A 12,799-nucleotide genomic window follows, 5' to 3' on the forward strand; every position below is an offset into this window, starting at 1 on the left:
TCTGCTGATCCTCCTGAGTGCTGGGATTACAGGCATATGCCACTATGCCTGGCAGATTTAATCTTTTTTTCTTTTTTTATCTTTTTTAGGCAGTTCATCTAAAACACTCACTGAAAGTCTACTCCTTTTTATTTTTTTATTTATTCATTTCAAAGTGAGAGAGAGAGAATGAATGAGTGTGCTGGGGCCTCTAGCCTCTGCAAACAAACTCAAGACAAATGCACCACCTTGTGCATCTGTCTTACGTGGGTCCTGGGGAATCACACTTGGGTCCTTTGGCTTTGTAAGCAAGCGCCTTAACTGCTAAGTCATTTCTCCAGCCACACTGGAGGTCATTTCTGATTTTTGGTGGGGCTGTATTGTCTTGATTTTTTTTGTGTTTCTTATATTATATTGTAGAGATTTTTGCATCTTGAGTTTATTTTATTTTTTAAGATTTATTTATTTATTATTATTATTTTGTTATTGTTGGTTTTTCGAGGTATGGTCTCCTCTAGCTCAGGCTGATCTGGAATTCACTGTAGTCTCAGGGTGACCTTGAACTCTCGCTGATCCTCCTACCTCTGCCTCCCAAGTGCTGGGATTAAAGGCGTGCGCCACCATGCCCGGCTCTATTTATTTATTTTTTCCTTTTTTTTTTTTTTTTGGCTTTTCGAGGTAGGGTCTCACATCAGACCAGGCTGACCTGGAATTCGCTATCGAGTCTCAGGGTGGCCTCAAACTCATGGCGATCCTCCTACTTCTGCCTCCCAAGTGCTGGGATTAAAGGCGTGCACCACCACGCCTGGCTATATTTATTTATTTTTTATTATTACAGACAGAGAGTGAGTGAGAATGGGCATGCCAGGGCCTCCACTGCAATGAACTCCAGATGCATGCCACCACTATATGCATAGGGCTTAAGTGGGACCTGGAGAATAGAACCTGGGTTCTCAGGCTTCACAGGCATGTGCCTTAACTGCTTAGCCATCTCTCCAGCCCTATTTTATTTTTTAAAATATTTTATTTTACTTATTTATTTTTCCTGATAACAAAACTGTCCTTTAGGGCTGGAGAGATGGCTTAGCAGTTAAGCACTTGCCTGTCAAGCCTCAGGACCCTGGTTTGAGGCTCGATTCCCCAGGACCCATGTTAGCCAGATGCACAAGGGGCACACGTGTCTAGAGGCCCTGACATGCCCATTCTCTATCTATCTGCCTCTTTCTCTCTCTGTCGCTCTCAAATAAATAAATAAAAAACAAAATAAAACCCTGTCCTTTATTGTATATTGTCTGATTTATTATTTTTTTTTTTTTTTTTTTGAGGAGCTCCACCAACACCAGTAGGATGCTGGGTCTCCTTTTTTTTTTTTTTTTTTTTTTTTTTGGTTTTTCGAGGTAGGGTCTCACTCTGGCTCAGGCTGACCTGGAATTCACTATGTAGTCTCAGGGTGGCTGATTTATTCTTATATTACAACTTTTAATGTTTAAGAGTTAGTAAAAATATTTAATAAATTAAGGCAGACACTAAAGATTCAAGAGATCTAAGACAGCAAAGCAAGCTGTATCCAGGTCTAGGAATGCCCAGGGAACTTTTCTTTTTGACTTTTTCTTGGGTTCCAGTGAACATTCAGTAAGCACATCAGCCAAGACAGGCCAGCCAAAATATTTTATTTTTTTTATTTTAATTTTATTATTATTTTCAAGGTAGGGGCTCATTCTGGTCCAGGCTGACCTGGAATTAACTGTGTAGTCTCAGTCTGGCCTCAACTCACAGCTATCCTCCTACCTCTGCCTTTGGAGTGCTGGGATTAAAGGCACCGCAACCGGCTCTAATTATTTTATTTTTATTGATTTATTTGAGAGCAATCTGGAGAGAGAATGGTCGTACTAGGGCATCCAGCCACTGCAAACAAACTCCAGATGCATGTTCCACCTTGTGCATCTGGCTTATGTGGGTCCTGGGGAATCAAACCTGGCTCCTTTGGCTTTGCAGGCAAGCGCCTTAACAGTTTTATTTTAGGGAGAGAGAGAGAGAGAATTGGCACACCATGGCTTCAGCCACTGTCCATGAACTCTAGATGCTTGTACCACTTAGTGGACATGTGTGACCTTGCGTTTGCCTCACCTTTGTGTCTGGCTTACATGGGATCTGGAGAGTGAAATATGGGTCCTTAGGCTTCATAGTCAAGTGCCTTAACCGCTAAGCCATCTCTTTAGGCCAGCATCTTGAGTTAATTTGATGCTTGGGTTTTCTGATTATCTGCAATGTTCTTAGCCATGTAAATCCAACTTTATGTATCTTCAGTGTAGGAGTTTAAAGTGCCAGATGTAGCTCTTACACTCCAAGAGAAATAGCAGAAGTAACCCTAGGTGTTGAGTTTGCCTGCTATTGCAGTATTCTAGTAGACTGGGTGGAGCAAATTACTGGCAAATTCTAAAATTCAGCTGAGCAATAAACACATTCAGTCAAAACTAGCACACAGTATATATGAAAGAGTGGGGATTAAAACAAGCAGATAATCTAATAAAGCCAGAGTTCCTAAGGGTGTGTGTTGTCCCACACCCATAATCCTGTCAACTGGGAGGTTGAGATTTCTGTTCTGAAATGGGTTCCAGGTCAGTCTGGGGCTGAGTCAGACCCTGCCCCCAATAATGACAGATGAAAAAGACAAAGGCCCTATAAATGAGGAAAAGTCAAAGGCAACAGTAGCCAACACCAAAATACAGTTTATTTGAGAATGGTAAAGCAAACCAAGAATATATCAGTCAACTGTAACACATAACCTGCCCTGACATGGAAAGAGAGATTAGCACTTCCAGCACAGGTCTATATACCTGACATTGTGTAAATAGGCCCTGTTACCTTTTGGGATGGCTTCCAGTCTCATCAATGCTGAGTGCCCACCTCTATCCCTCTCTTGTGTGGTGGATCTGGTGTTCTGATCGGCTGTGCTGGATGCCATGTGGCGGGGGTTGGGGGTGAATGAGTTCTCTGGTTTGCGGCATTGGCAGCGGGGGATGGGAGGTTGTACTGGATGGCTGGAGTTGTGCCGGAGCTGCTCAGCTGGTCCCGTTTGTGTTCTCCTTCAGCAGCTGCTCCACTGGTCCCTGCTGTCTCCCCTTCAGGTTTCTTTCCTATTAGTTTGTCTTTCTCTTTGTTGGACTGTATTAGATCTGCCACCTGGTCTTCTAGCTTAGATATTCTGTCCTCTCCTTCATCCATTCTACTGGTGAGATTTTCTACAGAGCTTTTTATTTCATTAACTGTGTCCTTCATTGCTAGTAATTCTGACTGTTTTTTCTTTATTATTTCTATTTCCTTATTTATGTCTAGTATTGACTTCTTTATTTCATTAAATTGGTGTCTTGTGTCTTCTTTGATTCCTTTGATTTCCTCTTTCATTCCTTTGATTTCTTCTTTGACTTCTTTGAACATATTTACAATCATTCTTTTGAAGTCTTTCTCAGGCATTTCCTCTAACTCATTCTGATTGGAGGTCAATTCTGATGCATTAATACTTTTTGGTGGATTTATACTGTCTTGATTTTTGGTGTTTCTTGTGTTATAATGTATATATTTTTACATCTTGGATTTTCTAGTTAGCTGGGTATTCTTAGCTGTATTGATCGATCTGATGTTATATATCTTCAGGGTAGGAGCTTAAGGTGTTAGATGTGGCTCTTAAGACTCTCAGAGTATCTACAAGGGTGTTCTTAGGGGTTGGGCTTGCCTGCTATGGGAGTATTCAAGTAGGCTGAGTGGAACAAAAGACAGATTTTAAAATTTAACTAAATAATGTATACATTCAATGAAAAACAGCACTGAGTATTTATGCAAGAGTGGGTATTATAACAACCAGATCCTCTATCAACAAAGAGGTTAAGATTTCTAGTCTGTTAAGGGTTCCAAGTCAACTTGTGTCCAAGTGAGACCCTTCCCTGGTACAATCCCAGTTGCCTTTTTGGATGATTTTGGTCTCAGTTATACTGTGCTCTGCTTGCATCTCTCTTTGGTGCCCTGTGGGTTCAAGTAGGCTGGCTGGGTCGCTGGACTGTTATTCTGTTTTCTGGAGCTGGGCACTGGCTTTTCCTGCGGGGCAAGCTTAGCCTATAAGCTGTGGCCCCGCAGACCTGGCACCACCGCTACCGCTGCCACTGTCGGAGCCGCTTCAGTCTGCCTGGGTGGGCTCTGGATGCCCTGGATCTCTCCTACTTCTCTGCTGCCATTTTAATTTCTTATACACCTCACTTTTTTTCCCCACCTCACTTTTTAGTAAAAGTGTGTATTTTGCTGGGTTTTCTTTGGCTTTTTCTCCCCTAGGCTGCTTTGGCATGGTTCCCACACCGCCATCTTAACCAGAAGTCTCCCTTCAGGTTTCTTGACTTTGCGAGAAGGCTGAAGTGAGTGGAAAATCCTTCACCTGTTTTCTGCTCCTGTACCTCTGCGCCAGGTGGGCAGATCGGGCCACCAGGTCTTCAGCTTGATGCTGGCCAGTTTTCTCCTTTCTAGAATATCTGAGTCTCTTCTGCTTCTCTGTTGTGGTTGATAGTAACTTCCTTCAGTTTTCAGTGGAAGAGTGTATTTTGATGTTTTTCTGCTTATTTCTTTCCCTAGCCTGCTTTCACTTGGCTACTATACCTCTGTCTTACCCAGAAATCCTCAGTTTTTTCTTCTATGTCCCTCTGTGGGTCAGGTTTATGGGAGGAGCCAACCCTCCCCTCTTGTCTGTTTTAGGATAGTGAGATCCTTGTCTACTACATTATGGCTCATACCAAGAGTCTGGGGATGGCGGTTTAGGGGCACATCCTATGTGGTGTGACAGGTATTCTCATTATTCCATGAGAAAGGTGATATTACATCTGATTTCAGAGTGGATCACACAGCTGTCAGACAGGTAGAGCCATTGTGCAGTCCTGGGTCTCTAGCGCTGTCGTCTATTGCACTATGTACCAGGAGTCAGGAGACAGTCTTTCTTTTGGTGTTTTGAGTCAGTGTAGCCGTGAGCATACTAGAGGCTGACCTTGAAATCGCTCCTCCTGCCTCTACTGTGTGTGCGGCAGACAGGAGGTATTCTTATAACTGCTTCAAAGTCAGTGCGCATGACAGCAAAGGCAGTACTGAGGTTGCTCCAGGTCCTGGCTAGAGCAAGAAGAAACCACAGGTGTTTTCCAACAATGTGCCACCTAAGCCCAAAGTTTTGAGAAATGGTCTAGTGATAAGGAGTCTAGGATGATCATTTGGTTTTGTATATTTTGTGTTCTATCCTCCTATATAGCATTGACTTTAAGAGTGCAATTGGGCTATTATCATTCTGTTTCACCACAGAATAACCAGTATTACATTTCCTGACTTGGAGCAGCTTATTCCCATGTCAGAGTAGGATAGACATGTCACAGAATAGATACAATGCAACTCTCTAGCAAGGACATTTGAAGTGGCATGTGTGGTTTATATTCTCATAGCAGATAGACCTGGGGTTCAGTCTAGACAAGGTACATGATAACTGTGTGAATTTGGACAGTCTATCCTGTCTGAGCCTCAGTTCTGCTATGTTAAAGTCCTGTCGGAGAGTTGAGTGTTGCACCGAGATAATTCACATGGGACAGTACCTGACGCAGGACAGCACTCAGAGCTGGTAGTTACTTCTTGTCTAAGCACATTGCCATCTCCTGCTCAGCAGGTGCTTTGTCACAACGTTGTCTCCTTGTTACCCATTAGGGAGAAGTTGGAGAAGTATGGAGTATGTATCCGTGTCTTGGGTGATCTGCATTTGTTGCCCTTAGACCTGCAGCAGGCGATTGCACAAGCTATACAGACCACGAAAAACTACAACAAGTAAGTCCTCAGATTGCCCCTCAAGGACCTGCTGGTCTTAGGGACATCTGGAAGCTTTCTTCTCTGAATTTGGTATAAAGTGCATTGAGAGCAGAGTTTGGGATGTGTGGAGACTTCCTGTTCCATCTGTAGAGATGGAAAGCAGAGGTGCATTGCCATATTATGTATACATACTCACATGTAAACATACTTCCTCATCTGCCTACTGTACCCCTAAGTGTACATGTGCGCACACACACTTTAATTTGACAAGAGCTGCCTAGGATGGAAATACAGCCTTTCTGATCATTGTCTCTAAAGATCTTTGGCTGGGTGTGGGGGCACACACCTTTAATCCCAGCATTTGGGAAGCAGAGGTAGGAGGTTTGCTGTGACTTTGAGGCCACCCTGAGACTACATAGTGAATTCCAGGTCAGCCTGGACTATATATAACAAGACCCTACCTCGGAAAAAAAAAAAAGAAAGAGAGAGAGAGAGACCGACCACATATTTAGCCTATGGGCAGATTGAGTGGGGAGTGCAGATCAATAATCCAAACCCAGAGCCCAGCATGGTGGCGCACGCCTTTAATCACAGCACTTGGGAGGCAGTGGTAGGGGGATCTCTGTGAGTTCAAGGCCACTCTGAGACGACATAGTTAATTCCAGGTCAGACTGGCCAAGAGTGAGACCCTACCTCAAAAAACCAAAAAAAAAAAAAAAAAAGAAAGAAAGAAAGAAAGAAAGAAAGAAAGAAAGAAAGAAAGAAAGAAAAAAGGAACATTGTGTGTGGCTTTGGAATATAATACACTTTAGCAGTGAGTTTGTTTTGCATCAGATCAGCTTCTCTTATCCTTTGCTTGTGCTGACATCACAGTGGACTTTTATCCCCTCTAAGCTGGTTAGCACTAGGAGAGAGTGTTACCATGACAATAAGGGCCATTTAGTATTTGTGTTATAAAATTAATAACATGGTTGTTCATAGAAATCACAGAACAACTCCTAATCTCAGCTTTGAAAGTTAGACATAGCTAACATTTGGTACATGTGTCCTTTCAGAAAAGAGCTGCTCTGTAATCGGACTGTAGCCATAGGTCCCTATCACCTTTTGGTGAATGATTCTGTTCTGCCATCCTCAGGTGTTTCCTGAACGTCTGCTTTGCCTACACATCCCGTCATGAGATCACCAGTGCTGTGAAAGAGATGGCATGGGGAGTAGAGCAAGGCCTGCTGGATCCCAGGTACCCCAGGGTGTGTCTCCTTTAACTGATAGGCTAAGAGTGGTGCCCCTACTATACCATGTACGTGACCACAAGTCCAGTGGGGGGTGCATATGGAAAGACTTAAGGGCTAAGCTATAGAGGTTACGATTACCTTACTATAGTCAGCTTTCAGAGTGTGCCTGAATTTATCACTGAAGAAACCTCTAAGAAACAGAAAAATAGGTGTGAAGCCCAGTCCATTCACTAAGAAATGACACCCTCCTTGTGCTTTGTTTTCTTTTGTTTTGTTTTTGAGGTAGGGTTTCACTCTACCCCAGGCTGAGCTGGAATTCACTATGTAGTTTCAGGGTGACCTCGAACTCATGGTGATCCTCAGACTTCTGCCTCCCAAGTGCTGGGATTATAAAGGTATGCACCACCACACCCGGCTTGTTTGTATTTTTTTTTAACTTTTTAAAATAGTTTTATTTTTATTAATTTGAGAGAAAGAGCATGAGAGCGCCAGGGCCTCCAGCCACTGAAAACAAACTCCAGACGTGTGCGCCCCCTTGTGCATCTGGCTAACATGGGTCCTGGGGAATCGAGCCTCAAACCAGGGTCCTTAGGCTTCACAGGCAAGCACTTAACTGCTAAGCCATCTCTCCAGCCCAAACAAAATTTTTTTAAAGAGCTGGAGAGTTAAGGCACATGCCTGTTAGGGATGTATTCCCTCTCATAGAGTGGGCCTCCAGTCAAATTAGAGGGTGGGTGGTTTCTCCCATTACAGACGTTCCACAACTGTACCTGTTGGCTCATTTGGCCTAGCTGGCCAAATACAAGGCTTGCAGTGTCCATTGTATCTTCACTGGTGATTTCTCTCTCTCCCATTGAACTGCATGCAGTATAGCTTTTTTTTTTTTTTTTAGCTTTCTGTCAGCTGGTCTACATGGAGGAGGTTTTCAGCTCAGCTCTAGCTTGATTTCTCAGTGACCTTGCAGCCCAAGTATGTGGAGTCTTCAGCAATAGGGTCTTACCATCTATTCCTGGTGGGAAACCAAGGGCCTCAGCAATGGCCTATAATGTTTTGGGGGCATCCGGGACCTCCCTGGCCAACAGCTCACTGGAAGGTATATATCCCTGGCACTGAAAATTTTCTAGTAACAATCTATGGCATCTGAGCGTTCCATTGCCCAAAAACATAGGTTTCCATATGACATATTTATATAACTCTTAGATTTTGATTAGCCCTCCCTTCACCTTTCCTTTACTCAATCTCTTCCCCTGACCTCACTTAGGCCTTTTCATCCCCATTAATCTGTTCTTCTACTTACATATATACAATACCATCCTATTAAGTCCCCCCTCCCTCCCTTTATATCTCCTTTCTAGCTTACTAGCATCTGCTACTGAGTTTTATTCCTACTCATATAGAAGTCCAATCAAAACTGGGCATGGTGGCGCATGCCTTTAATCCCTGAATCCTGGAAGCAGAAGTAGGAGGATTGCTGAGAGTTCAAGGCCACCCTGAGACTATAGAGTGGATTTCAGGTCAGCCTGAGCTAGAGTGAGACCCTACCTCAAAAAACCAAAAATAATAAAAACAATAAAAATAAGAGCTGGGTGTGGTGGCACACACCTTTAACCCAGCACTAGGAAGGCAGAGGTAGGAGTATCGTTGTGAGTTCAAGGCCACCTGAGACTCCATAGTGAATTCCAGGTCAGCCTGGGCTAGAGGGAGACCCTACCTTGAAAAACCAAAACCAAAAATAAAAATAAATAAAAGTCCAATCATGTATAGCTAGGATCCACATATGAGAGAGAACATGTGATGTTTGGCCTTCTGGGTCTGGGTTACCTCACTTAGTTACTTCACTTAGTATAATCCTTTCCTTATCCATCCATTTTCCTGCAAATTTCATAAAAAATGCTTTATTTTTTTATTTAAGAAGAGAGAGAGAGGAGGCAGATACAGAGAGAATGAGAGGAGAAAGAGGAGAATGGGCGTGTCAGGGCCTCTAGCCAATGCGCGACCTTGTGCATCTGGCTTACATGGGTCCTGGGAAATTTAACCTGGGTCCTTTGGCTTTGCAGGCAAGCACCTTAACCACTGAGCCATCTCTTCAACCCTAAGTACTGTTTTTTTAGAGAGAGAGAGAAAATGGGTGGACAGGGCCTTTAGTCACTGCAAAGGATGCATCTGCCTCCAAAGTCATACAGTTATAGAGGAAATCATGAGCTTTGCTTTTTTTCAAAACAATATTATAATAGGAAAACTTCTAACACACACACAAATAAAAAGAATTTGACTTAGCTGTTAATGTGCTTGCCTGCAAAGCCAAAGGACCCAGGTTTAATTCCCCAGGACCCACATAAGCCAGATGTACAAGGTGGCACATGCATCTGAAGTTTGTTTGCAGTGGCTGGAGGCACTGGCATGCCCGTTCTCTCTCCCTCTCTTTCTCACAAATAAACAAGCAAATAAATAACATTTTTTAAAGAAAACTTTTTCTATATCCCATGCTTTTAATAATTCTTTGGATAACCAGGTGTGGTGGTGCACGCCTTTAATCCCAGAACTCAGGAGGCAGAGGTAGAAGGATTGCTGTGAATTTGAGGCCAGCCTGAGATGACATAGTGAATTCCAGGTCAGCCTGGATAGGAGACCCTACCTCAAAATTACAAAAAAAAAAAAAAAACCAAAAAACACCTTTTTGGATCATTTTTATTGTCAGATGTATCTTACTTTAACTTATTTAAATGTCTTTGTATTTGTTCCATATGTAGGCTGTTTCTAATTTCTCACTATTGTAAACAATGCCATAATGAAATCATTGAGCTTGACTTTTATAAAATTTATTTATTTGAGAAAGAAAGACTGAGACAAAGAGCAGTGAATAAGGGCATTCCAAGGCTTCTTTCAACTGCCAGAGAATCCAGACTTGTGTGGTCTGGCTATGGGGAACTGAAGCCTGGGCCATCAGGCATTGCAAGCAAGAGCCTTTAACTGCTGAGGCATCTCCCCACCCCAGTTCTGTCTTCTTTATGAGCATCTCTGTCTTTGTTAAACTGGCTCTTACCCAGCATAAAAGGAGTAATCCTTTTCTTGTTCTTTACAAAATTGGGGGGTTGGAAGTATAGTGTTCTACTTAGTGGTATCATCTGTGCTTTGCAAGTACAAGGTCTTCAGTTCATTCTCTAGTGTGCATGCATGCATGCATACATATAAATTTCTAAGTAATGTGAAGCCCGCCCCTCCCTCCAACTTAAGGTCTCACTCTAGTCCAGACTAACCTGGAATGTTCTCAGGCTGGCCTTGAATTTTTGGCCGGCCTTCTTCCCTGGTGCTGGGATTAAAGGTGTGTACCACTACACCTGACAAAGTTTTATTTTTTTATAGTGTCTTAGGGACTATGACTTAAAGTTTGGGAAAATGTTCTTAATTAATTTAATTATATTTTTTATTTGAGAGAGAAAAATAGGCAGATGGAGAGACAGTGAGGCTAGAGAGATGGCTTAGTGGTTAAGGCACTTGTCTGCAAAGCCTAAGGACCCAGGTTTGATTCCCCAATACCCATGTAAGCCATATGCACAAGGTGGTACATGCATCTGGAGTTCGTTTATAAGTGGCTGGAGGCCCTGGCCCACCCAATCTTTCTCTCTCTCTCTCTCTCTCTTTCAAATAAATTAATTAAAATTTAAAAGAAGAAGCAGGAGGAGGAGAGAGAGTGGTCACACCAGGGCCTCTAGCCACTGCACATGAACTCCCACATAAGTCAGGTACACAAGGTGGCACATGTGTTTGGAGTTTGTTTACAGTAACTGGAGACCCTGGCATGCTCGTTTTCTCTCTCTCTCTCTCATAAATAAATAAGGTTTGTTGTTCTTGTTTTGTTTTGTTTTGTTTTTTAAGCCGGTCATGGTGGCACACGCCCTTAATCCCAGAGGCAAAGGTAGTAGGATCACTGTGACTTCAAGGCCATCTTAGGACTACAGAATGAACTCCAGGACAGCCTGAGCTAGAGTGAGACCCTGCCTTGGGGGAAAAAAAAATGAGGCTACAGTTATGGTATGTAGGGCTGAGGAAGTAACATAGTGGTATAGCATTTGCCTAGCATGTACAAGGCTCTGGGTTCAATTCCTAGTCCTCCCACCCCTACTAAAAGAAATAACATATGGGGCTGGAGGGATGACTTAGTGGTTAAGGACCCAGGTTTGATTCCCCAGGACCCATGTTAGCCAGATGCACAGGGGACACACGCATTTGGAGTTCGTTGCACCGGCGGGAGGCCCTCACACGCCCATTCATTCTCTCTCTCTCTCTTTTCCCCTTTCTCTGTCAAATGAATAAAAATTTTTTAAAAAGAAATACTGTATGTAGATTCAGAATTATTTGTGGAGCTGTGGATGTACTGGCAAGTATGTTTGATGGTGGCCTATAAATTGGGAAGTCTATGCATGAAAGTCCAACAAGAGAGTACTGCAAAAAGAGACATGTGTTTCTGTCTCCTGCTCACCTTAGTGATGTCTCAGAGTCTCTGCTTGATAAGTGCCTCTACAGCAACCACTCTCCCAATCCTGACGTCCTGATCCGGACCTCTGGAGAAGTGCGGCTCAGTGACTTCTTACTCTGGCAGGTAGGTGGTCTCCAAGCACATTATGTGTGTGCTGGGTTGAGTATTGGGCTTACCCACATCCTGGATGAGAGTAGTTCATCCCCATTCACGCCATTGTGTGAACTTGGCAAATAGAAGCAGGAGAATTAGGAGTTGAAGGATAGCCTTTGGCCTAGGATATCTGAAACTCTGTATCCAATCAGGGAATGGGGGGAAGGAGAGGTTGGAGGCAAACTTGGCTTGGAAGCTTATCACATGGTAGAGTTCAGAATTTTTTTCTTAAGTGAAGTAGGAGAAGAGAGAGAGAATTGGTACTCCAGGGCCTTAGCTACTATAATCAAACTCCAGACACTTGCGCCACCACCCAGTGGGCATGTGTGGCCTTGCGCTTGCCTCACCTTCTTGTATCTGGCTTATGTGAGATCTTGAGAATCAAACATGGGTCCTTAGACTTCACAGGCCAAGTGCCTTAAGCACTAAGCCATTTCTCTAGCTCTAGAATTTTTTTTTCCCCCCTAGGTAGGTCTCACTCTAGTCCAGGCTGACCTGGAATTAACTATGTAGTCTCAGGGTGGCCTCATACTCACAGTGATCCTCCTACCTCTGCCTCCTGAGTGCTAGGATTAAAGATATGGGCTACCACGCCTGGCCCTAGAATTTTTTAAATATTTATTAACTTATTTGAGAGAGAAAAGGAGGATAGGCATGTCAGGGCCTCATGCCACGATAAATGAACTACAGATACATGTACCATTTTGTGCATCTGGCTTTATGTGGATACTGGGGAATTGAACCTGGGCTGTCAAGATTTGCATGCAAGCACCTTTAGCCACTAAGAAACCTTTCCATCCCCAGTAGTGTAGAATTTTAATAGATCAGTCTTAAAAGTGAAGTGATACCTAGCTACTGAAGATAGCTTTCATCATTTATAGTGAAGGAAGTGTCATTCACACCTCATGGTTCTGTGACCATCCTACTGCTCACATCACATTCAGAAAGTTTACTGAGGTTTTTTCTTTTAGGAAGGGTCTCACTGTGGCTCAAACTGACATGGAACTCACTCTTTAGCCCAGACTGGCCTCAAACTCAGGATGATCCTCCTACCTCAGCCTCCTGAGTACTGGGGTTGTAGGTCTGAGTCACCACTGAGATTTAGGAGACGACAGTGGTAGGTTTGGTATAATGCTCA

The 12,799-nt window shown here is 43.3% G+C and overlaps 1 protein-coding gene across 1 annotated transcript in view; it reads left to right on the forward strand.

The window, feature by feature from the left end:
- Dhdds (dehydrodolichyl diphosphate synthase subunit) overlaps nucleotides 1-12,799 on the forward strand; it is a 59,579-nt gene that overhangs the window by 25,828 nt on the left and 20,952 nt on the right. The window contains exons 5-7 of the mRNA XM_004671205.2: nucleotides 5,701-5,817; nucleotides 6,935-7,036; nucleotides 11,517-11,631. Coding sequence (XP_004671262.1) covers nucleotides 5,701-5,817; nucleotides 6,935-7,036; nucleotides 11,517-11,631 — 334 coding nt within the window. The remainder of the gene's footprint in view (nucleotides 1-5,700; nucleotides 5,818-6,934; nucleotides 7,037-11,516; nucleotides 11,632-12,799) is intronic.

Source organism: Jaculus jaculus, chromosome 5, assembly GCF_020740685.1.
Source record: "Jaculus jaculus isolate mJacJac1 chromosome 5, mJacJac1.mat.Y.cur, whole genome shotgun sequence".
In the NCBI taxonomy this organism is placed as follows: domain Eukaryota; kingdom Metazoa; phylum Chordata; class Mammalia; order Rodentia; family Dipodidae; genus Jaculus; species Jaculus jaculus.